This window comes from Monodon monoceros, unplaced genomic scaffold (genome assembly GCF_005190385.1).
Source record: "Monodon monoceros isolate NGI ecotype Baffin Bay Population unplaced genomic scaffold, NGI_Narwhal_1 Super_Scaffold_18, whole genome shotgun sequence".
Taxonomy (NCBI): Eukaryota; Metazoa; Chordata; class Mammalia; order Artiodactyla; family Monodontidae; genus Monodon; species Monodon monoceros.
The window spans coordinates 93,115,967-93,134,370 of record NW_021703774.1 but is presented as its reverse complement, the minus strand read 5'-3'; the positions used below and the strand labels follow the sequence as shown (position 1 = coordinate 93,134,370).

Below are 18,404 nucleotides of genomic sequence, written 5' to 3'. Positions count from 1 at the left end.
CTGTCAATTTAGTGTTGCTGGAATTCATCATGTGAAGAAAATTAATAATAAAACTATATTATTTCAGATTAAATAAAAGAGTAAGTTGAATTAGTAAAAATATTAAAACTGTGTGATTGCAATGGGAAATACTTTTTGAAATACCAAAGCACTCAAAGGTTTTTGAAAGAGTTGTTTTTGTAAGAAGCTTTAAACTTTTCCTCCCTGCAAAACTTCTTAGGAAGACTTTTCTTCATAGCACAAATCTAAACCTTAGTTTAGTTTCTGCTCAAATGATCATAAATTGAGAATTAATGATGTCTAAACCAATGAGATTGCATAGCATTTTCTTTCTCACTTCAAATTACTGAAACAGCTAATTCAATCAATTCAGTCTACAATTAGCTATACAAAATAAGGTTTTAGTTACGATGATAGGTGTTCATGTTAAAGGGTAAATGCAATATAACAGCAGAATAATATAAAAGTATTCTGCTACATCTTATGTCCCTTCTGCTATAAAGTATTCTGCTACATCTTATGTCCCTTCCTCTCTTTCCTTAATACTTCCCCATGGTGGCAAGACTCCTCAATTAGAGCTAATTAGGTATAGTAACTCTCCACTTGTCTGGTGGTCCAGCATTCTGGCAACTTAATGTTGTACACAGCTGTAGGTGCAGAACACCTAAAACCGTGCCACACAGCCTCAGCATTAAAACCATACACTTGCTCCAGAGAAAAGTCATTTATACTCTCAATCACAACGTATTTTCTCTTCTTAGCACATATTTCTTAACAACTTGGTTATCTGTATTGCCAGAAAGTTAAGAAGGAGAGTGATGGCCTGGCACAATGACAAGGCTAAGAGGTAGGCTGAAAAAACAAAAATCAGAGGCAGAATTGTGTTTTTCCCAGAAAAATGAATGTTCATTAACATGCCTTTGCATAATCAAAAACGATTTTAGGTTATACCCAATATCCTCCCTTTAAGAAGGCATAAAATATGTAGGTTTAAAAAATAAATAAATAAATAAAACTACTGATTCCCATTAAATAAATGGTTTAGAAAAGTTCGGGTTCAAAAAGCTTTACTTGTTTAGAAAAGTGAGTAGTCATCCTACTTTTTAAAATAGAGGTTAGAGAAAGCCAGGTTAGCTGTAAAGAGAACTCATGGCAATATTCTTAAGACTGAGTTCACAGCAGACAACATACTGAGACATGGATCAGCTTTGACATAATCTTGATAATATTAATTAACTAAATTTCAATTTGTAATTTTTTTTTTTTAAACAGCATAAATGAGTCTAGTAAGCTCTTTTCAAGTAGACTCTACCTACAGTCAGAGCACTCAGAGATAGGAGTTGGAGGTCACAAATACTTTTTCCCTCATCAGAATTATCATGACACTCCAGTCTTGAAAAGCAGGCTGCAACACCATGTTACAAAGAGAGTACCATAGAATATTATTTAAACAAGCATTAAAAGACAGGATTTAATTTCCATTACTGCTATTAAGACGTCTACTCTTGATCCCTTACACTCTTGATGGTTCTATGCTACAATTATTTCCCACCTGTAAAATGGACATAATGTGTCTTATACTTCTAAAAGACTTTTCTTTAGGTAATTTTCTATTTATAGTATAATTGATTTTCTTGGCACTAAAACGAGGAACAGTATAGACAAATTTAGTATTACTACAAATTCTTGTTTAAGACAGGTACACAAAATATTTAGAAACTTTTCCTGTTTCCAGAATTTAAAAAGAGGCACATATAAATTTCTTAGTAAGTTGAACCTACTATTCTATAGGCTTGCTTATTTATTTTATGCTTCATAGTCATTCTTACAGTAAAAAACAATAAAAATTACAAGAAAACATAAATATAAAAGCAAAAAGGTACACACACAAAATAAAATTAGCATGCAAGGCAATTATTCAGAATACACTTTGAATTGCAAATGAAATAGAATAGCTAACAATGATCAGTTCTCTATGAGGAAAATTATCAGATAATTTTTACTCTGAACATAACCTATCCAATCCCATTAAGTTTTTACAGACATATAATAAACTGCACATATATAAAATATAAAATTTCATAAGTCTTGAAATATATATATACCCATAACTATCACCAAAATCAAGATAATGGACATATCACCCCCCAAAGTTTCCTTATACTCCTTGGTAATTCCTCCCTCCTAACCTTCTGCCTCCTTCCTACCCTATCAGCAGGCAACCACTAATGGGTTTGTTGTCAAAATATATTAGTTTGCATTTCTAAAACTTTATATACATAGAATCATACAGCATGTTCTCTTTTATGTCTGGCTTCTCTGACTCAGCATAATTTTTCAAGATTCATCCATGTCATACAGGAAATTAATTTTTGTAAAAAATTATCTAGAAAAAATATACCCCCTCCTGAAAAAGTTCTATGATTTTATTTTGCTATATCAAGACTTATTAAGGTGGATTTCATTGGAGATACCAAAAGAAACTCTAAAAAATAAAACTCTAAGAAATAAAAGGAAACAATAAAACCCCCCACAAATCCCAATTGTTCACTTGTTCATATACAGTCAGCCCTGGGAATCCACAGGTTCTGTATTCATGGATTCAACCACCTGCTGATCGAAGACACACAGAAAAAAAATGTATGTAGGTTATATGCAAATACTACACCATTTTTTTTTTTTTTTTTTTTTTTTTTTTTTTGCGGTACACAGGCCTCTCACTGCTGTGGACTCTCAGTTGCTGAGCACAGGCTCCAGACGTGCAGGCTCAGCGGCCATGGCTCACGGGCCCAGCCGCTCCGCAGCACGTGGGATCCTCCTGGACCGGGGCATGAACCTGTGTCCCTTGCATCAACAGGCAGACTCTCAACCACTGCACCACCAGGGAAGCCCAATACACCATTTTATACAAAGGACTTGAGCATCCACAGATTTTGGTGTCCGTGTGTGTGTGTGTGTGTGTGTGTGTGTGTGTGTGTGTGTGCGCTACAACCAATCCTTTGCAAATACCACAGGATGACTATAATTTGCTTTTGTGGACGGCCTAGATAGGTATCTAATCTGGTCTACAGCACTTGACTGGGTATTCTAATTTACTAACATCCACAATAATGTTCAGCATCTTTGGTTGTCTCAGTTTATGTCAAGAGTATAATTCTTTCTTTTCTAGGTCTTAACTGAATGAAAGAAAAATCTATACCTATTACCTTGTTGATCCATCAAAATAATTCTGTGTTTATTTCAGGTAGTTTTTAAAGGTAAATTCTTTTTTGTTTTTAATATTCCTAAATCATGCCTTTCAATAGAAATTTGGAGTCAAGATAATAGCACCCCTAGTACCCAGATTATGGTCTCTTATTTATTCCACATTAAAAGGAACAAGAGGCCCTCAAGGAATGGATAATTCCAGGTCTGGGGTAGGAAAAGTATCAATATAAGGTGAGTCCCAGATCATCTTCTTGTGCCAAAAGCAAGGAAGGTTTTGAAAAGTAACAGCATCATGTTAAAAGAACACACAGAAGCCACCTTGAAATGGTCACCACTATTAATGATTTGAGCATTAAAAAGAATTATAATAAAAACATCAGGTCAAATGAAATATAAACAAAGAGAATGTTGGAAAAATTAATATCACCATTTGAACGGCCTATTAAAGTAACTCCTTATTTTAATAATTAGTAAAGAAAGACTGGAATGTCTTTCTAGTAGGAACTGTATTTCATAGTAACAAATAGCCCCAATTGATGAAGGAAAGGATAGCTCCACTTTACAGAATAATGCCACCTAATAATGTTAAAGGAATCCAAAAATCATCATTCTACAACCACTAAAATAATTGTGGTATGGTTATGGCAAGGGTATGGTTATGGTTCCATGTTTAAACTTAGCATCATTACACCAGATCATCCAGACGTTATTTGTGTCCTGATATGGAGAAATATGAAGTACATAATAGTTCCATGATGTAGATTCTAGCCAAAATATTTAACTGCAACCTAGCCTTTAAAACTTACTTCTAGTTTACAGGAAATATAAAGAAGAGAGGAACAAGTCAAATACCACCATGAAGAAGCAACAAGTCCAAAAGATGTGACATTCTGCAAAACAAATGCTACCATCTCTTCAGCAAGTCAGTGTCATGTGGGGAAGTAGGACCCAGATTAAAAGAGACCAGGTGCAATTTGTAGTCCTGTACTAGACTCTAGCTTGAACAAACCAATTGAAATTTCAAGGACATTTTGGTGACAACTGAGGAAATTTAAATTTAAATATGGTGTGACTACCAGATAAAATGAAAATGTATTGTTATGAAAACATGTAGAGTCATTAACTAAGCAAACACATTAGAATGTACCAAATACAAGTCTGGTTAAAAAAATACCAAAATGCAAACAAAAATTCAAAGAAAAAATATTAAAAACAGCAAAGAAAAAGCAAAAAATAACATACAAGGGAACCCCCATAAGGTTACAGCTGATTTCTCAGCAGAAACTCTACAGGTCAGAAGGGAGAGGCAGGATATACATAAAGTGATGAAAAGGAAAAACCTACAACCAAGATTACTCTACCCAGCAAGGATCTCTTTCAGATTCTACAGAGAAATCAAAACCTTTACAGACAAGCAAAAGCTACAAGAATTCAGCACCACCAAACCAGCTTTACAACAAATGCTAAAGGAAATTCTCTAAGTGAGAAACACAAGAGAAGAAAAAGACCAAAAAAACAAACCCAAATCAATTAAGAAAATGGTAATAGGCACATACATATCAATAATCACCTTGAATGTAAATGGATTAAACGCTCCAACCAAGACACAGACTGGCTGAATGGATACGAAAACAAGACCCTTATATATGCTGTCTACAAGAAATCCACTTAATACCTAGGGACACATACAGACCGAAAGTGAGGGGATGGAAAAAGATATTCCATGCAAATGGAAATCACAAGAAAGCTGGAGTAGCAATACTCATATCAGATAAAATAGAGTGTAAAATAAAGACTGTTACAAGAGATAAGGAGGACACTACATAATGATCAAGGGATCAATCCAAGAAGAAAACATAACAATTATAAATATATATGCACCCAACATAGGAGCACCTCAATACATAAGGCAAATGCTAACAGCCATAAAAGGGGAAATCGACAGTAACACAGTAATAGTGGGGGACTTCAACACACCACTTACACCAACAGACAGATCATCCAGACAGAAGATAAATAAGGAAACACAGGCTTTAAATGACACAACAGACCAGACAGACTTAATTGATATTTTTAGGACAGTCCACCCATAAGCAGAAGAATACACTTTCTTCTCAAGTGCACATGGAATGTTCTTCAGAATACATCTCATGTTGGGTCATAAATCAAGCCTTGGAAAATTTAAGAAAACTGAAATCATATCAAACATCTTTTCCAACCACAATGCTATGAGATTAGAAATCAATTACAAGAAGAAAACTGTAAAAAACACAAATACATGGAGGCTAAACAGTGCACTGCTAAATAACCTAGAGATCACTGAAGAAATCAAAGAAGAAATTTAAAAACACCTAGAAACAAATGACAACAAAAACACAACAATCCAAAGTCTATGGGATGCAGCAAAATCAGTTCTAAGAGGGAAGTTTATAGCAATTCGAGTTCACCTCAAGAAACAAGAAAAATCTCAAATAAACAATCTAACCTTACACCTAAAGCAACTAGAAAAAGAACAAAGAAAACCCAAAATTAGTAGAAGGAAAGAAATCATAAAGATCAGAGCAGAAATAAATGAAAGAGAAATGAAGAAAACAATAGCAAAGATCAATAAAACTAAAAGTTGGTTCTTTGAGAAGATATATAAAACTGATAAACTTTTAGCCAGACTCATCAAGAAAAAAAGGGAGAGGACTCAAATCAATAAAATGAGAAACGAAAAAGGAGAGATTACAGCTGACACCGCAGAAATACAAAGGATCATAAGAGACTACCACAAGCAACTATATGCCAATAAACTGGACTACCTGAAGTAATGGACAAATTCTTGGAAAGGTACAACTTTCCAAGATTGAACCAGGAAGAATTAGAAAATATAAACACACCAATCACAGGTAATGAAACTGAAACTGTAATTAAAATCTTCCAACAAACAAAAGTCCAGGACCAGATGGCTTCACAGGCAAATTCTATCAAACATTTAGAGAACAGTTAATTCCTATCCTTCTCAAACTCTTCCAAAAATTTGTGGAGGGAGGAACACTCCTAAACTCATTCTACGAGGCTACCAACACCCCAATAACAAAACCAGACAAATATCACACACACAAAAAAATTACAGACCAATATCGCTCATGAACATAAATGCAAAAATCCGCAACAAAATACTACCAAACAGAATCCAACAGCGCATCAAAAGGATCATACACCATGATCAAGTGGGGTTTATCCCAGGGATGCAAGGATTCTTCAATGTATGCAAATCAATCAATGTGATACACCATATTAACAAATTGAAAAATAAAAACCATATGATCATCTCAATAGATGCAGAAAAAGCTTTTGAGAAAATGCAACACCCATTTGTGATAAAAACTCTCCAGAAAATGGGCATAGAGGGAAACTACCTCAGGATAATAAAGGCCACATATGACAAACCCACAGCCAACATCATTCTCAATGGTGAAAAACTGAAAGTATTTCCTCTAAGAAACAAGACAAGGACGTCCACTCTCACCACTATCATTCAATATAGTATTGGAAGTCCTAGCCTCGGCAATCAGAGAAGAAAAAGAAATAAAAGGAATACAAATTGGAAAAGAAGAAGTAAAACTGTCACTGTTGCTGATGACATGATATTATAAATAGAAAATGCTAAAGATGCCACCAGGAAACTACTAGAACTAATCAATGAATTTGGTAAGGTTGCAGGATACAAAATTAATGCACAGAAATCTCTTGCATTCCTATACACTAACAATGAAAGTTCAGAAAGAGAAATTAAGGAAACACTCCCATTTACCATTGCAACAAAAAGAATAAAATACCTAGGGATAAACCTACCTAAGGAGGCAAAAGACCTGTACTCAGAAAACTATAAAACACTGATGAAAGAAATCAAAGATGACATAAACAGATGGAGTGATATACCATGCTCCTGGATTGGAAGAATCAATATTGTGAAAATGACTATACTACCCAAAGCAATCTACAGGTTCAATGCAATCCCTATCAAATTACCAATGGCATTTTTTACAGAACTAGAACAAGAAATTTTACAATTTGTATGGAAATACAAAAGACCCCAAATAGCCAAAGCAATCTTGAGAAAGAAAAATGGAGCTGGAGGAATCAGGCTCCCCGACTTCAAACTACACTAAAAAGCTGCAGTAATCAAGACAGTATAGTACTGGCACAAAAAGAGAAATACAGATCCATAGAACAGGATAGAAAGCCCAGAGACAAACCCACACACATATGGTCACCTTATCTTTGACAAAGGAGGCAAGAATATACAATGGAAAAAAGACAGCCTCTTCAATAAATAGTGCTGGAAAAACTGGACAGCTACATGTAAAAGAATGAAATTAGAATGCTCCCTAACGCCATACCCAAAAATAAACTCAAAATGGATTAAAGACCTAAAGGGTAGGATAGGGAGGGTGGAAGGGAGACGCAAGAGGGAGGAGATATGGGGATATATGTATATGTATAGCTGATTCACTTTGTTATAAAGCAGAAACTAACACACCCTTGTAAAGCAATTATACTGCAATAAAGATGTTAAAAATAAAATAAAATAAAATAAATAAATATAGGGCCAGACACTATAAAACTCTTAGAGGAAAACATAGGCAGAACACTCTACGACATAAACCACAGCAAGATCCTTTTTGACCCACCTCCTGGAGTAATGAAAATAAAAACAAAAATAAACAAATGGCACCAATTAAACTTAAAAGCTTTTGCACAGCAAAGGGAACCATAAACAAGACAAAAAGACAACCCTCCAAATGGGAGAAAATATTTGCAAAAGAAGCAACTGACAAAGGATTAATCTCCAAAATATACAAGCAGCTCATGCAGCTCAATAGGAAAAAAACAAACAACCCAATCCAAAAATGGGCAGAAGACCTAAATAGACATTTCTCCAAGAAGATATACAGATGGTCAAGAAGCACATGAAAAGCTGCTCAACATCACTAATTATTAGAGAAATGTAAATCAAAACTACAATGAGGTATCACCTCACACCTGTCAGAATGGCCATCACCAAAAAATCTACAAACAATAAATGCTGGAGAGGGTGTGGAGAAAAGAGAACCCTCTTGCACTGTTAGTGGGAATGTGAATTGATACAGCCACTACGGAGAACAGTATGGAGGTTCCTTAAAAAACTAAAAATAGAACTACCTTATGACCCAGCAATACCACTACTGGGCATATACCCTGAGAAAACTATAATTCAAAAGGAATCACGTACCCCAATGTTCACTGCAGCACTATTTACAATAGCCAGTACATGGAAGCAACCTAAATGAATGGATAAAGAAGATGTGGCACATATATACAATGGAATACTACTCAGCCATTAAAAGGAATGAAATTGAGTTATGTGTAGTGAGGTGGATGGACCTAGAGTCTGTCATACAGAGTGAAGTAAGTCATAAAGAGAAAAACAAATACCGTATTGTTAACGCATATATGTGGAATATAAAAAAGTGGTACTGATGAACCTAGTGGCAGGGCAGAAATAAAGACACTGACATAGAAAACGGACTTGAGGACACAGGGGGAGAAGGGGAAGCTGGGACGAAGTGAGAGAGTGGCATGGACATATATACACTACCAAATGTAAAATGGATGGCTGGTGGGAAGCTGCTGCATAGCACAGGGAGATCAAGTGGATGCTTTGTGACGACCTAGAGGGATGGGATAGCGAGGGTGGGAGGGAAGGCTTAAGAGGGAGGGGATATGGGGATGTATGTATACATATAGCCGATTCACTTTGTTGTACAGCAGAAACTAACACAACATTGTAAAGCAATTATACTCCAGTGAAGGTGGGGAGAAAAAAAAATACCAAAATGCATATGTACATGTGCCTAGAAAAATGTCTGGAATGACATACATTAATGTGTTAAGGGTGGTGATTAATGAGTTGTAGGAATGTGTTTTCATTTTCTTATTTTTGTTTTTCTGCATTTTGTAACTTTCTACAATGCACGCATCCTGTTTTTATAATAACAGAAATTAAATAAATAATAGGAAGGCTTTAATAAGTTACCTTCCAGCTTTTGGAGGCAACATGTTATAGCTGAAAATATTCTCGACAAAGACTCCGGACACCCGAGTTCTAAATTTGGCTTTGTCACCGCCATTGGGCAAATTACCCAGTGATTCTTCATTCATTAAACTGGAATACCTCACAAATAAGAATTAATAAAATACTAAGTGTGAAACATTTTATAAACTATAAAGTGTGACTATGATATTAGTTATTATATTATTGTACAGACTGCAGGACTAAGAGTCAGCCAGCCACTCTAATTCAGACTCCTTCTAGACTTCCAAATTACACTACTGAAATGTCTTTATCTCAGCACTTCTAGATAGATCGTGGGCTTAGGGTTGCATCACAGACTCTGCTGCCCCTGCCCCCACATCAAAGCTTCCTAGATGACATAACCTTGGTGTATCACAACAATGCCAAAGGGAACTTCTGATGTAGAGAGCCAGCTATTTGCTACCATAGGGACAGCGCACTGTTTTAATTTTCCAGTAACCTTCTCATAACGAATTCCCTTTTGTCAGGACATCTACTGCTTATAAGTTCTATGGTTGCTGCTGCTTCTGAATGCTAGTTTGCTTCTCATTCTGATTTTCCTCCTTTTGTTTTCTACTTCTCTTTAAGAAATTTGGCTTTCATAACCATCACCAATGAGTGTGTTTCGGTTTTCGTATCAGTGGCAAACAGAGCAATCCCATTATGTGAGATTTAATCTTTGCATATTCCAAGTTTTATTAGTGACCAGTGTTTAAAGCTTGAATCTTTAATTCCCAAGAGAGCTTGTTGCTTCTTTGAACACCAAGGTTTCCAGAAGGTAACTGGTAACTGGTCAAAAGATAATCATGCATCACAGAGTACCTTTCCTATTTTCCTGATTTCAGCTTCTAAACCCCCAAATCAAATCCTGTAAGTTGTTAAAAGTAAACTCCACTTACAATTGGTACCCAATGACAAAAGGACAGCAGTAATCAATTTGGCAAAATAGATGAACATATATATACAGTACCTTTTAAAGCTTCCGTTTCTATGTCTACTAATGGCTTTCCCACGTAGGCAATATCGTCTAGATTATAATATAGTTTTTTAATGACTCCATCGTAACGACTAGTGATAGTAACAGAAGCTTTATCACTTTGAACTTCACAGATGCTATCAAACTGAGACACTGTATCTCCTTCTTTTACATACCTAAAAGAAAAAGATGCAAGACACTTTTACATGAGCAATGATAATACAGATCATCTTAACAATATAAATGCTACACTGAATTAGATCAGTATCCATCGAGCCCAGCATTTGGTCCCAGATAGTATACCAAAGAATGTTTTAGAAGAGACTACAGTGGCTTCCAGAGGCTCTTTGATGCCTCTTCAAGAAATATAAAAAATTTCAAAATAATTAAAAATTCATAGATCTATAATCAAAAATTTTAATTAATTTGTCAGGTTTTCTGCCTCAAATATGAAAAATGTATTTTAAAAGTGTTATTTACTTTTATTGTCTTAGGCTTTATCAAATTTTAATAATGTCTATTATTTCTAGAATTAATTTTTTTTTTTTTTTTTTTTTTTTTTGCGGTACGCGGGCCTCTCGCTGTTGCGGCCTCTCCCGTTGCGGAGTGCAAGCTCCGGACGCGCAGGCTCAGCGGCCATGGCACACGGGCCCAGCCGCTCCGCGGCATGTGGGATCCTCCCGGACCGGGGCACAAATCCGTGTCCCCTGCATCGGCAGACGGACTCTCAACCACTGCGCCACCAGGGAAGCCCTAGAATTAAATTTTAAAAATTGATATCCTCAATATAATTCCTTTTTAATTTCATGAATTTTAGTTTGAGTTCTTAGTCTTTGTTTCTAAGACGGCTAATAAGCTTCAGATTCAGGTTCTTCTGACCTGAGGTCATTGCTCTTTCCTTGATCCCACAATGCAATAGATACAAAATCATAAAGTACATTTATGTTATTATAGTCCTCTTCTAACCTACAAAGCAATTATAATGAGAACTCCAGGGAAAGAATGTTCAGGTGGCTGAATCAGAGTTTTCAAAGGATCTTTAACAGTATACAATTGTGGGAGAGAATCTACTGACTCACCTTAACTGTTACTTCTAGAAATCTTTGAAAATTATTTCAGTACCCAGAGGTGTTTCCTTTTTTTCCAGAAAGGGAAAGAAAGAAAAGGGATAGAAGGATGACTAAGTAAAGAGCTTTTTAATTTTTGTTTCAAGCCTTTTTTTTTAACCTTTCGAAAATTATTTTTTGATTCATGTCTTTTGGTTTAATATTGTAACCTTTTCTAAAAATATAGGCAAACTCTCAGGTAATGGTGAGTCAAATGTACTTGCATTCTTACTGAAGTCATTTTCGGTAAAGAGACCTTAGACTACATGATTATTTTAAAATAGTTTGGAAAAAAGCTCTAAGTTCATACATTAAATGCTTTTCAAAACACATGGTCATATCAACTTAATATCTTTTAGAGGCAAATTTCTCTTTTTTAGCTGAAGTGAGGGGTGGGTAGTGAAAAAAATTTTTAAATGAGGAAAAAATAATCCTTAATAAATTACATTGAATAAAATGCCATACTGTAGGATGAATTGTGCCACCAGCATATTGGCAACACAAACTAGATTACCTTATTGCTTTAAAAAAATCATTATATGTTACAGAAAGAGATGTCTCAATTTAAATAGATTTCTACTTATTTTTACTCAAATTATTTTTATACTTACTTAAAAAAATTTTCAGAATAACTTACCATTCTTTAACAGTTACTTCTCTAATCCCTTCACCAATGTCTGAGAGTTTGAACTGAACAATCTGTCCCTGTAGAGCTTCGAAGACAAATGAGAAATGATCTCATTAAATATGTAATGTATTGCTAATAGACAGATGCTTTGACATCTAAAATTAGAAAATATTCTCAAGCAGAGGCAGAAATTATTCCATTTTTATAGATTTTAAAAAGCATTTTATAATGTTTATAATCTCTTCATTATTCATAACTACCCAAGATTTATATAAATTATTCAGTGACACAGACCTATTGATATTGCCACTGAACTGACATTTTCCTATTTCCAAAATAATGTTCTTTTACAAGGGTATAGGAGGCGCTTCCAACAAATGAGATTTTGCAATAATAGCAATGAACAGAAAATAGAACAAGATATTAGACAAAGGGAGGTCCAGCTGGATCTCCTTGTTTCATGTTATGAAACTATAATAAACATCAATGGCCTGCTCTTAAATCTCTTTTGACTTCATACAACTCTTCTCGTTCCCAGTGTCTAAAAATCAGGCAGATCCATACCTAGAAGGCTTGGAAAATTCTTATTTGCTCAAATGATGTTCTACCAACTTCTTAAATTTTAGTCTTCTATTTTCTCTTAGCATTTTTTTACTCCTTTTCAAATTTCTACACCCTCTTTATAACACTTAGATGCCAATGATAATTTATGGTAATTATTCCCAAGACAGAAAGTATGTATGGATCCTCTCACTTTTCCAAATTAACAAATGGCTCCGAAGTGACTGAAGAGCGCTCCTCTATCTTTAAACTACTATTAATCAAAATTGCTTATAAAATATACAACAAGCTGATTAAGGTAGGAAATTTTTCTTTAATAAATATGAGGAGATTAGTAGTTAAGAAATACGAAATACACTTTTGATATGGAGGTCTTAAGCACCTCTTGTTTCCTCTCTAGTAAGTGGGGCCTCTCACAGCCTGCTGCTCAGAGTATAAACTGGAACCTTTCTGAAAAATAGTTTGGCATTAAGAATCAAAAACCTTAAAAAAAAAAAAAAGTCTGTTTCTTTGACTCCGTAGGTAATTTTACTTTTAAGATTTTTTTTTCCTTGAAGAAATACAGAGGTACACGAAGATTTCTGCTCAGGAAGAGTTATCATAGAGTTATAATAAAGAATTGGAAACCAACTGAAGTAATCAAAAATGGCAGGTAAGTACACCATGGCACCTCTATACAGAGCAATATTATGCAAGGAACAGCATGTGAAAGGGCATGGGAATATGATACTATGCAGCATGGTTAGGGAATGACAAACACTTCCGTACAGCTGAGGATAGGCTATGTGGCAAGAAATAAGCCCAGATTTAAGGCTTTGTGCCATGATGAGGTGAGGTGTTTGGAACATATCCTAGAGGTAATTAGGAACCAGTGGTAAATAATTATGGTCATTAATTCTTTGCAGCTGTTCCCATTAGAGGTACAGTTTATCTTACCACTAGTTAAATCTACACTGGCCTATGACTTGTTTTGACCAATAGAGTACAGCAGAAGTAAAGTTGTAGGTTCTGGAGCGCAAGCCTCACAGGACCTCGCAGCCTCCACTTTCTCCCTCTTGGAATGTGCCTTGAGATCCCCATGTAAGGAAGCTGTTCTAGTCTACTGGAGGATGAGAGACACCACATGGAGGAGAAATGAGATGCCCCAGCTAAAAACCAGCACCAACTGTCAGACACATGTGTAAGACCATCTTGGACCTTCTGACCCAGATGACCTTGTAGCTGAATCCAGTCACATTAGTGAGCCCAGGTGAAACCAGCAGATGACCTTGTAGCTGAATCCAGTCACATTAGTGAGCCCAGGTGAAACCAGCAGAGGAGCCACCCGACCAACCCACCCCCAGAATCCTGAGGAACAATAAATCATTGTTCCTTTAAGCCACTAAGTTGTGGGGAAGGTTATTATTCAGCAATAATTGGCTGATAGGAGTCCCATCTACAATTTCAGACCTATAACTTTATATCTATAATTTTAGAGAAAAATATCTCTGGCAGGAGTGTGATGGAAAGGACTGGGGGAGGGGTGGCAGAGAAAGCAGTTAGGAGGCTATTGTAGGTAAGAAACTGAAGTATAGAACTTAATGTATTTACATATTTTCAAAGCTGTCTGAAAAGGCGAAGACAGATTTAAGAAACATTTAAGATGTACTATTACCATATCTTGGTAATCAACTTGATGTGAGACAAGTATCGAGATGGCTTCAGGTTTCTAGCCTAACTGTTTACTGAGTTAGGGAAGAATTGGAAGAGGATGTATCCCAAGTATGTAGAACAGTGCCTTGGGATTTGCTCTCACAAGAATACAAAGTTGGATACTAGGTTACTCCCATTTTCCAAATGATGAAACAGAAATTAAGTAACTTGGGTAAGGTTACACAGCTAGTAACCCGAAGCTCCTTAAGTGTTTAGAGACTAGGGTAGGAAGTTGGAGTTTCTGCTTGAATGGCCTCTATTTTCTCTGAGAAGTAAAGAGAAAAGATCAACTTTTGAAAATAGAAATCTTTTTTTTTTTTTTTAACGGTGAAGATAAGGTTTACATATCTTAGGGTGATGCGGAAGAAGACATATACAAGGCATGGAAGGACTAATTGATCTCAGGGGTTGGATCCGCCTGGAATTCCGTTATTTTTCATCACTAGCACAGACTAAGGCACTATGTATCTGTCAAAAGCTTAACGTTGTAACGGAAGTCTAGGGTTCTTTACCAGGGTTCTAAATAGAACATCAGGAAAAAAAAAAAGTTTTAGTGCCTTTGCCAAATCTAATACTTAAGTCTCAAGTTCTTTGCAAGGTAGAAAAAGTTGGGGGAAAGGTAATTAAGTGGTAAAAGCCAGAGAACTTTGTATTTACACAAGCACCTCATCACACTATCTTAACATGACAGATTAAGTGCCTCATCCAAAAAACAGTAATACAGTGAGTACAAGGATACAATCTACTAAGTCAACAATTTAATCTAAGTCATATCAGTGCTGACTGTTGCACTTAGGTAAGTCATATGATAAAGAACAGAGGGCCCAAGAGAACCCAGTCCCAGCATTATGAAGACACAAGTATTAAGGGAAAGTATGTGAAAGGGGAGTGGGTGCAAAAAAAGAACAGAAAATGAGAATTGGATAGATGTGGGGAGAGCAAGGAGGGCCAGGCTAGAAGTAAAAGGTCAACTTTTTTACTTTGATAAGTCTTCAGTTACTGAATAAATATAAAACGCTATGCCGTACAGGCTATTCTGAGATTATACTTACCAGATAAGTCTTCAGTTACTGAATAAATATAAAACGCGATGCCGTACAGGCTATTCTGAGATTATACTTACCAGCAGTTGTGTTCAGCAGCTGATGTGGATGGTTATACTTGAATGAAGGATAACCAAAGAAAGACACATAGTTTGGTTTCAAAACATGAATATTACCGCATGTTTGAAAGTAGCGGACACAAATCTAGAGATGGGAAAACAAAACAGTCAAAGGTTTTATAAATGATCTTAATGGCGTATCTCTAAGTATATACTGAATTTCAAGTCTATTCTAAAAGTAGAACAATCATTATCACGATATAAACAATATGAAATTAGGCTGAAATCAGAACACTTGGCATCAGTGACAAGTTTCTGGTTAAGAAAACAAAGGAATTCAAACCCTAGCACACAGAATATTTTCTTGCTCTTTTGTTTATTTATTTATTTTGGCCATGCCGCGAGGCATGAGGTAGTTCCCCAACCAGGGATTGAACCTGTGCCCCCTGCAGTGGAAGCAGGGAGTCCTAACCACTGGATCGCCAGGGAATTCCCTTGTTTAGTAAAATTATATCCTGATTTGTCCACATGCTTATGATCCTTGCCTAAAATTCCCTACAGAAGTAAAAAAGTTTTAACAATGTTTTCTATATAAACACAACAGCCTGTAGGTGTATTTGAGTCATTAAAGGCTTCCTGAAATAAAACAACTAAAGAATTCAAAAGTGACTGCTAGCAGGCTTCCCTGGTGGCGCAGTGGTTAAGAATCCACCCGCCAATGCAGGGGACACGGGTCTGGGAAGATCCCACATGCGGCGGAGCAACTAAGCCTGTGTGCCACACTACTGAAGCCCATGCTCTAGAGCCCGCAAGCCACAACTACTGAAGCCCGCGTGCCTACAGCCTGTGCTCTGCAACAAGAGAAGCCACCGCAATGAGAAGCCCACGCACCACAATGAAGAGTAGACCCCGCTCGCCGTGAAAGCCTGAGTGCAGCAACGAAGACCCAACGCAGCCAAAAATAAATAAATAAATAATCACTTCTTTATTCTTAAAAAAAGTGACTCCTTTAGCATCTAAAGACACTGAAAAACACACATAGTATTGTCCTCAAAGGTTTTCTTATCATAATTTATAGATGACTCTTTAGATTTAACTATTGATATTTTATATAAAATCCTAATATAATAAAATACAATGTTACAGAAATAAGTAAGACTGAATGTATTTCATTTGATATATCAAAACCTAAGTGTGTGAAAGGTACAATATTTTATTTTGAAAGTTAACATTTCAATGTTATTAATACCTGATAAACTACATCACACTTTTTTTTAAAAAAATTATACAATTTTTAAAGGTTACAGTCCATTTACAGTTCTTACAAAATTTTGGCTATATTCCCCATGTTGTACAATACAACCTTGAGCCTATCTTACACCCATAAGTTTGTATCTCCCACACCGTCACCCCTATATTGCCCTCCCTCCTACTGGAAACCACTAGCTTGTTCTCTATATCTGTGAGTCTGCTGCTTTTTTGTTCTATTCACTAGTTTGTTGTATTTTTTAGATTTCACACATAAGTGATTACATACAGTACTTTTCTTTCTCTGACTTACTTCACTTAGCATAATGCTTTTCAAGTCCATTCATGTTGCTGCAAATGGCAAAATTTCATTCTTTTTTATGACTGAATAGTATTCCATTACATACATATAGATACATAAATATATGTATGTATATCACATCTTGATCCATTCATCTGTTGGTGGGCACTTAGGTTGCTTCCATATCTTGGTAATTGTAAATAATGCTGCTATGAACATTACAGTGCATATATCTTTTCAAATTAGTGTTTTGTTTTTTTTGGATATGTACCCAGGAGCGGCATTGCTGGGTCATATGGTAGTTCTATTTTTAGTTTTTTGGAGAAACCTCCATACTGTTTTCCACAGTGGCTGCACCAATTTACATTTCCACCAGCAGTATACAAGGGTTCCCTTTTCTCCACAACCTTGCCAACGTTTGTTATTGGTGTTCTTTTTGATGATAGCCATTTTGACAGGTGTGAGGTGATATCTCATTGTGGTTTTAGTTTGCATTTGCCTGATGATAAGTGGTGTTGAGCATCTTTCATGTGCCTGTTGGCCATCTGCATTTCTTCTTTGAAAAAATGTCTATTCAATTCTGCCCATTTTTTAATGTTGAGTTGTATGATTTGCCTTGATCAAATTTATCAAAGGGAGCAGTGGAAGGAGCTCAAGGACCAAACTGCTGATGACTGTAAATGTCAAATTAAGGAGTCTGAACTCATACATTATGGGTTATTGAAGAAAAAGGATTAATCGTCCAACAAACGAAGGTCCAGGACCAGATGGCTTCACAGGTGAATTCTATCAAACATTTAGAGAAGAGCTAACACTGATCCTTCTCAAACTCTTCCAAAAAATTGCAGAGGAAGGAACACTCCCAAACTCATTCTATGAGATCACTATTACCCTGATACCAAAACCAGACAAAGATACTACAAAAAAACAAAATTACAGACCAATATCACTGATGAATATATAGGCAAAAATCCTCAACAAAATACTAGCAAACAGAATCCAACGACACATTAAAAGGATCATACACCATGATCAAGTGGGATTTATCCCAGGGATGCAAGGATTCTTCAATATACTCAAATCAATCAATGTGATACACCATATTAACAAATTGAAGATTAAAACCATATGATCATCTCAATAGATGCAGCAAAAGCTTTTGACAAAATTCAACACCAATTTGTGATAAAAACTCTCCAGAAAGTGGGTATACAGGGAACCTACCTCAACATAATAAAGGCCATATATGACAAACCCATAGCAAACATCATTCTCAATGGTGAAAAACTGAAAGTATTTCCTCTAAGAAAAGGAACAAGACAAGGATGTCCACTCTCACCGCTATTATTCAACATAGTTTTGGAAGTCCTAGCCACGGCAATCAGAGAAGAAAAAGAAATAAAAGGAATACAAATTGGAAAAGAAGAAGTAAAACTGTCACTGTTTGCAGGTGACATGATACTATACATAGAGAATCCTA

General features: G+C 35.8%; 1 protein-coding gene across 2 annotated transcripts in view; it reads right to left on the bottom strand.

The window, feature by feature from the left end:
- The window catches only part of DBT (dihydrolipoamide branched chain transacylase E2), a 42,344-nt gene that overhangs the window by 18,486 nt on the left and 5,454 nt on the right, over positions 1 to 18,404 (bottom strand). For both annotated transcript variants that reach the window (XM_029230733.1, XM_029230734.1), the window contains exons 2-4: positions 15,397 to 15,520; positions 12,030 to 12,105; positions 10,281 to 10,462 (exon numbers count right to left, since the gene is read on the bottom strand). In XM_029230733.1, the coding sequence (XP_029086566.1) occupies positions 10,281 to 10,462; positions 12,030 to 12,105; positions 15,397 to 15,520 (382 nt within the window). The remainder of the gene's footprint in view (positions 1 to 10,280; positions 10,463 to 12,029; positions 12,106 to 15,396; positions 15,521 to 18,404) is intronic.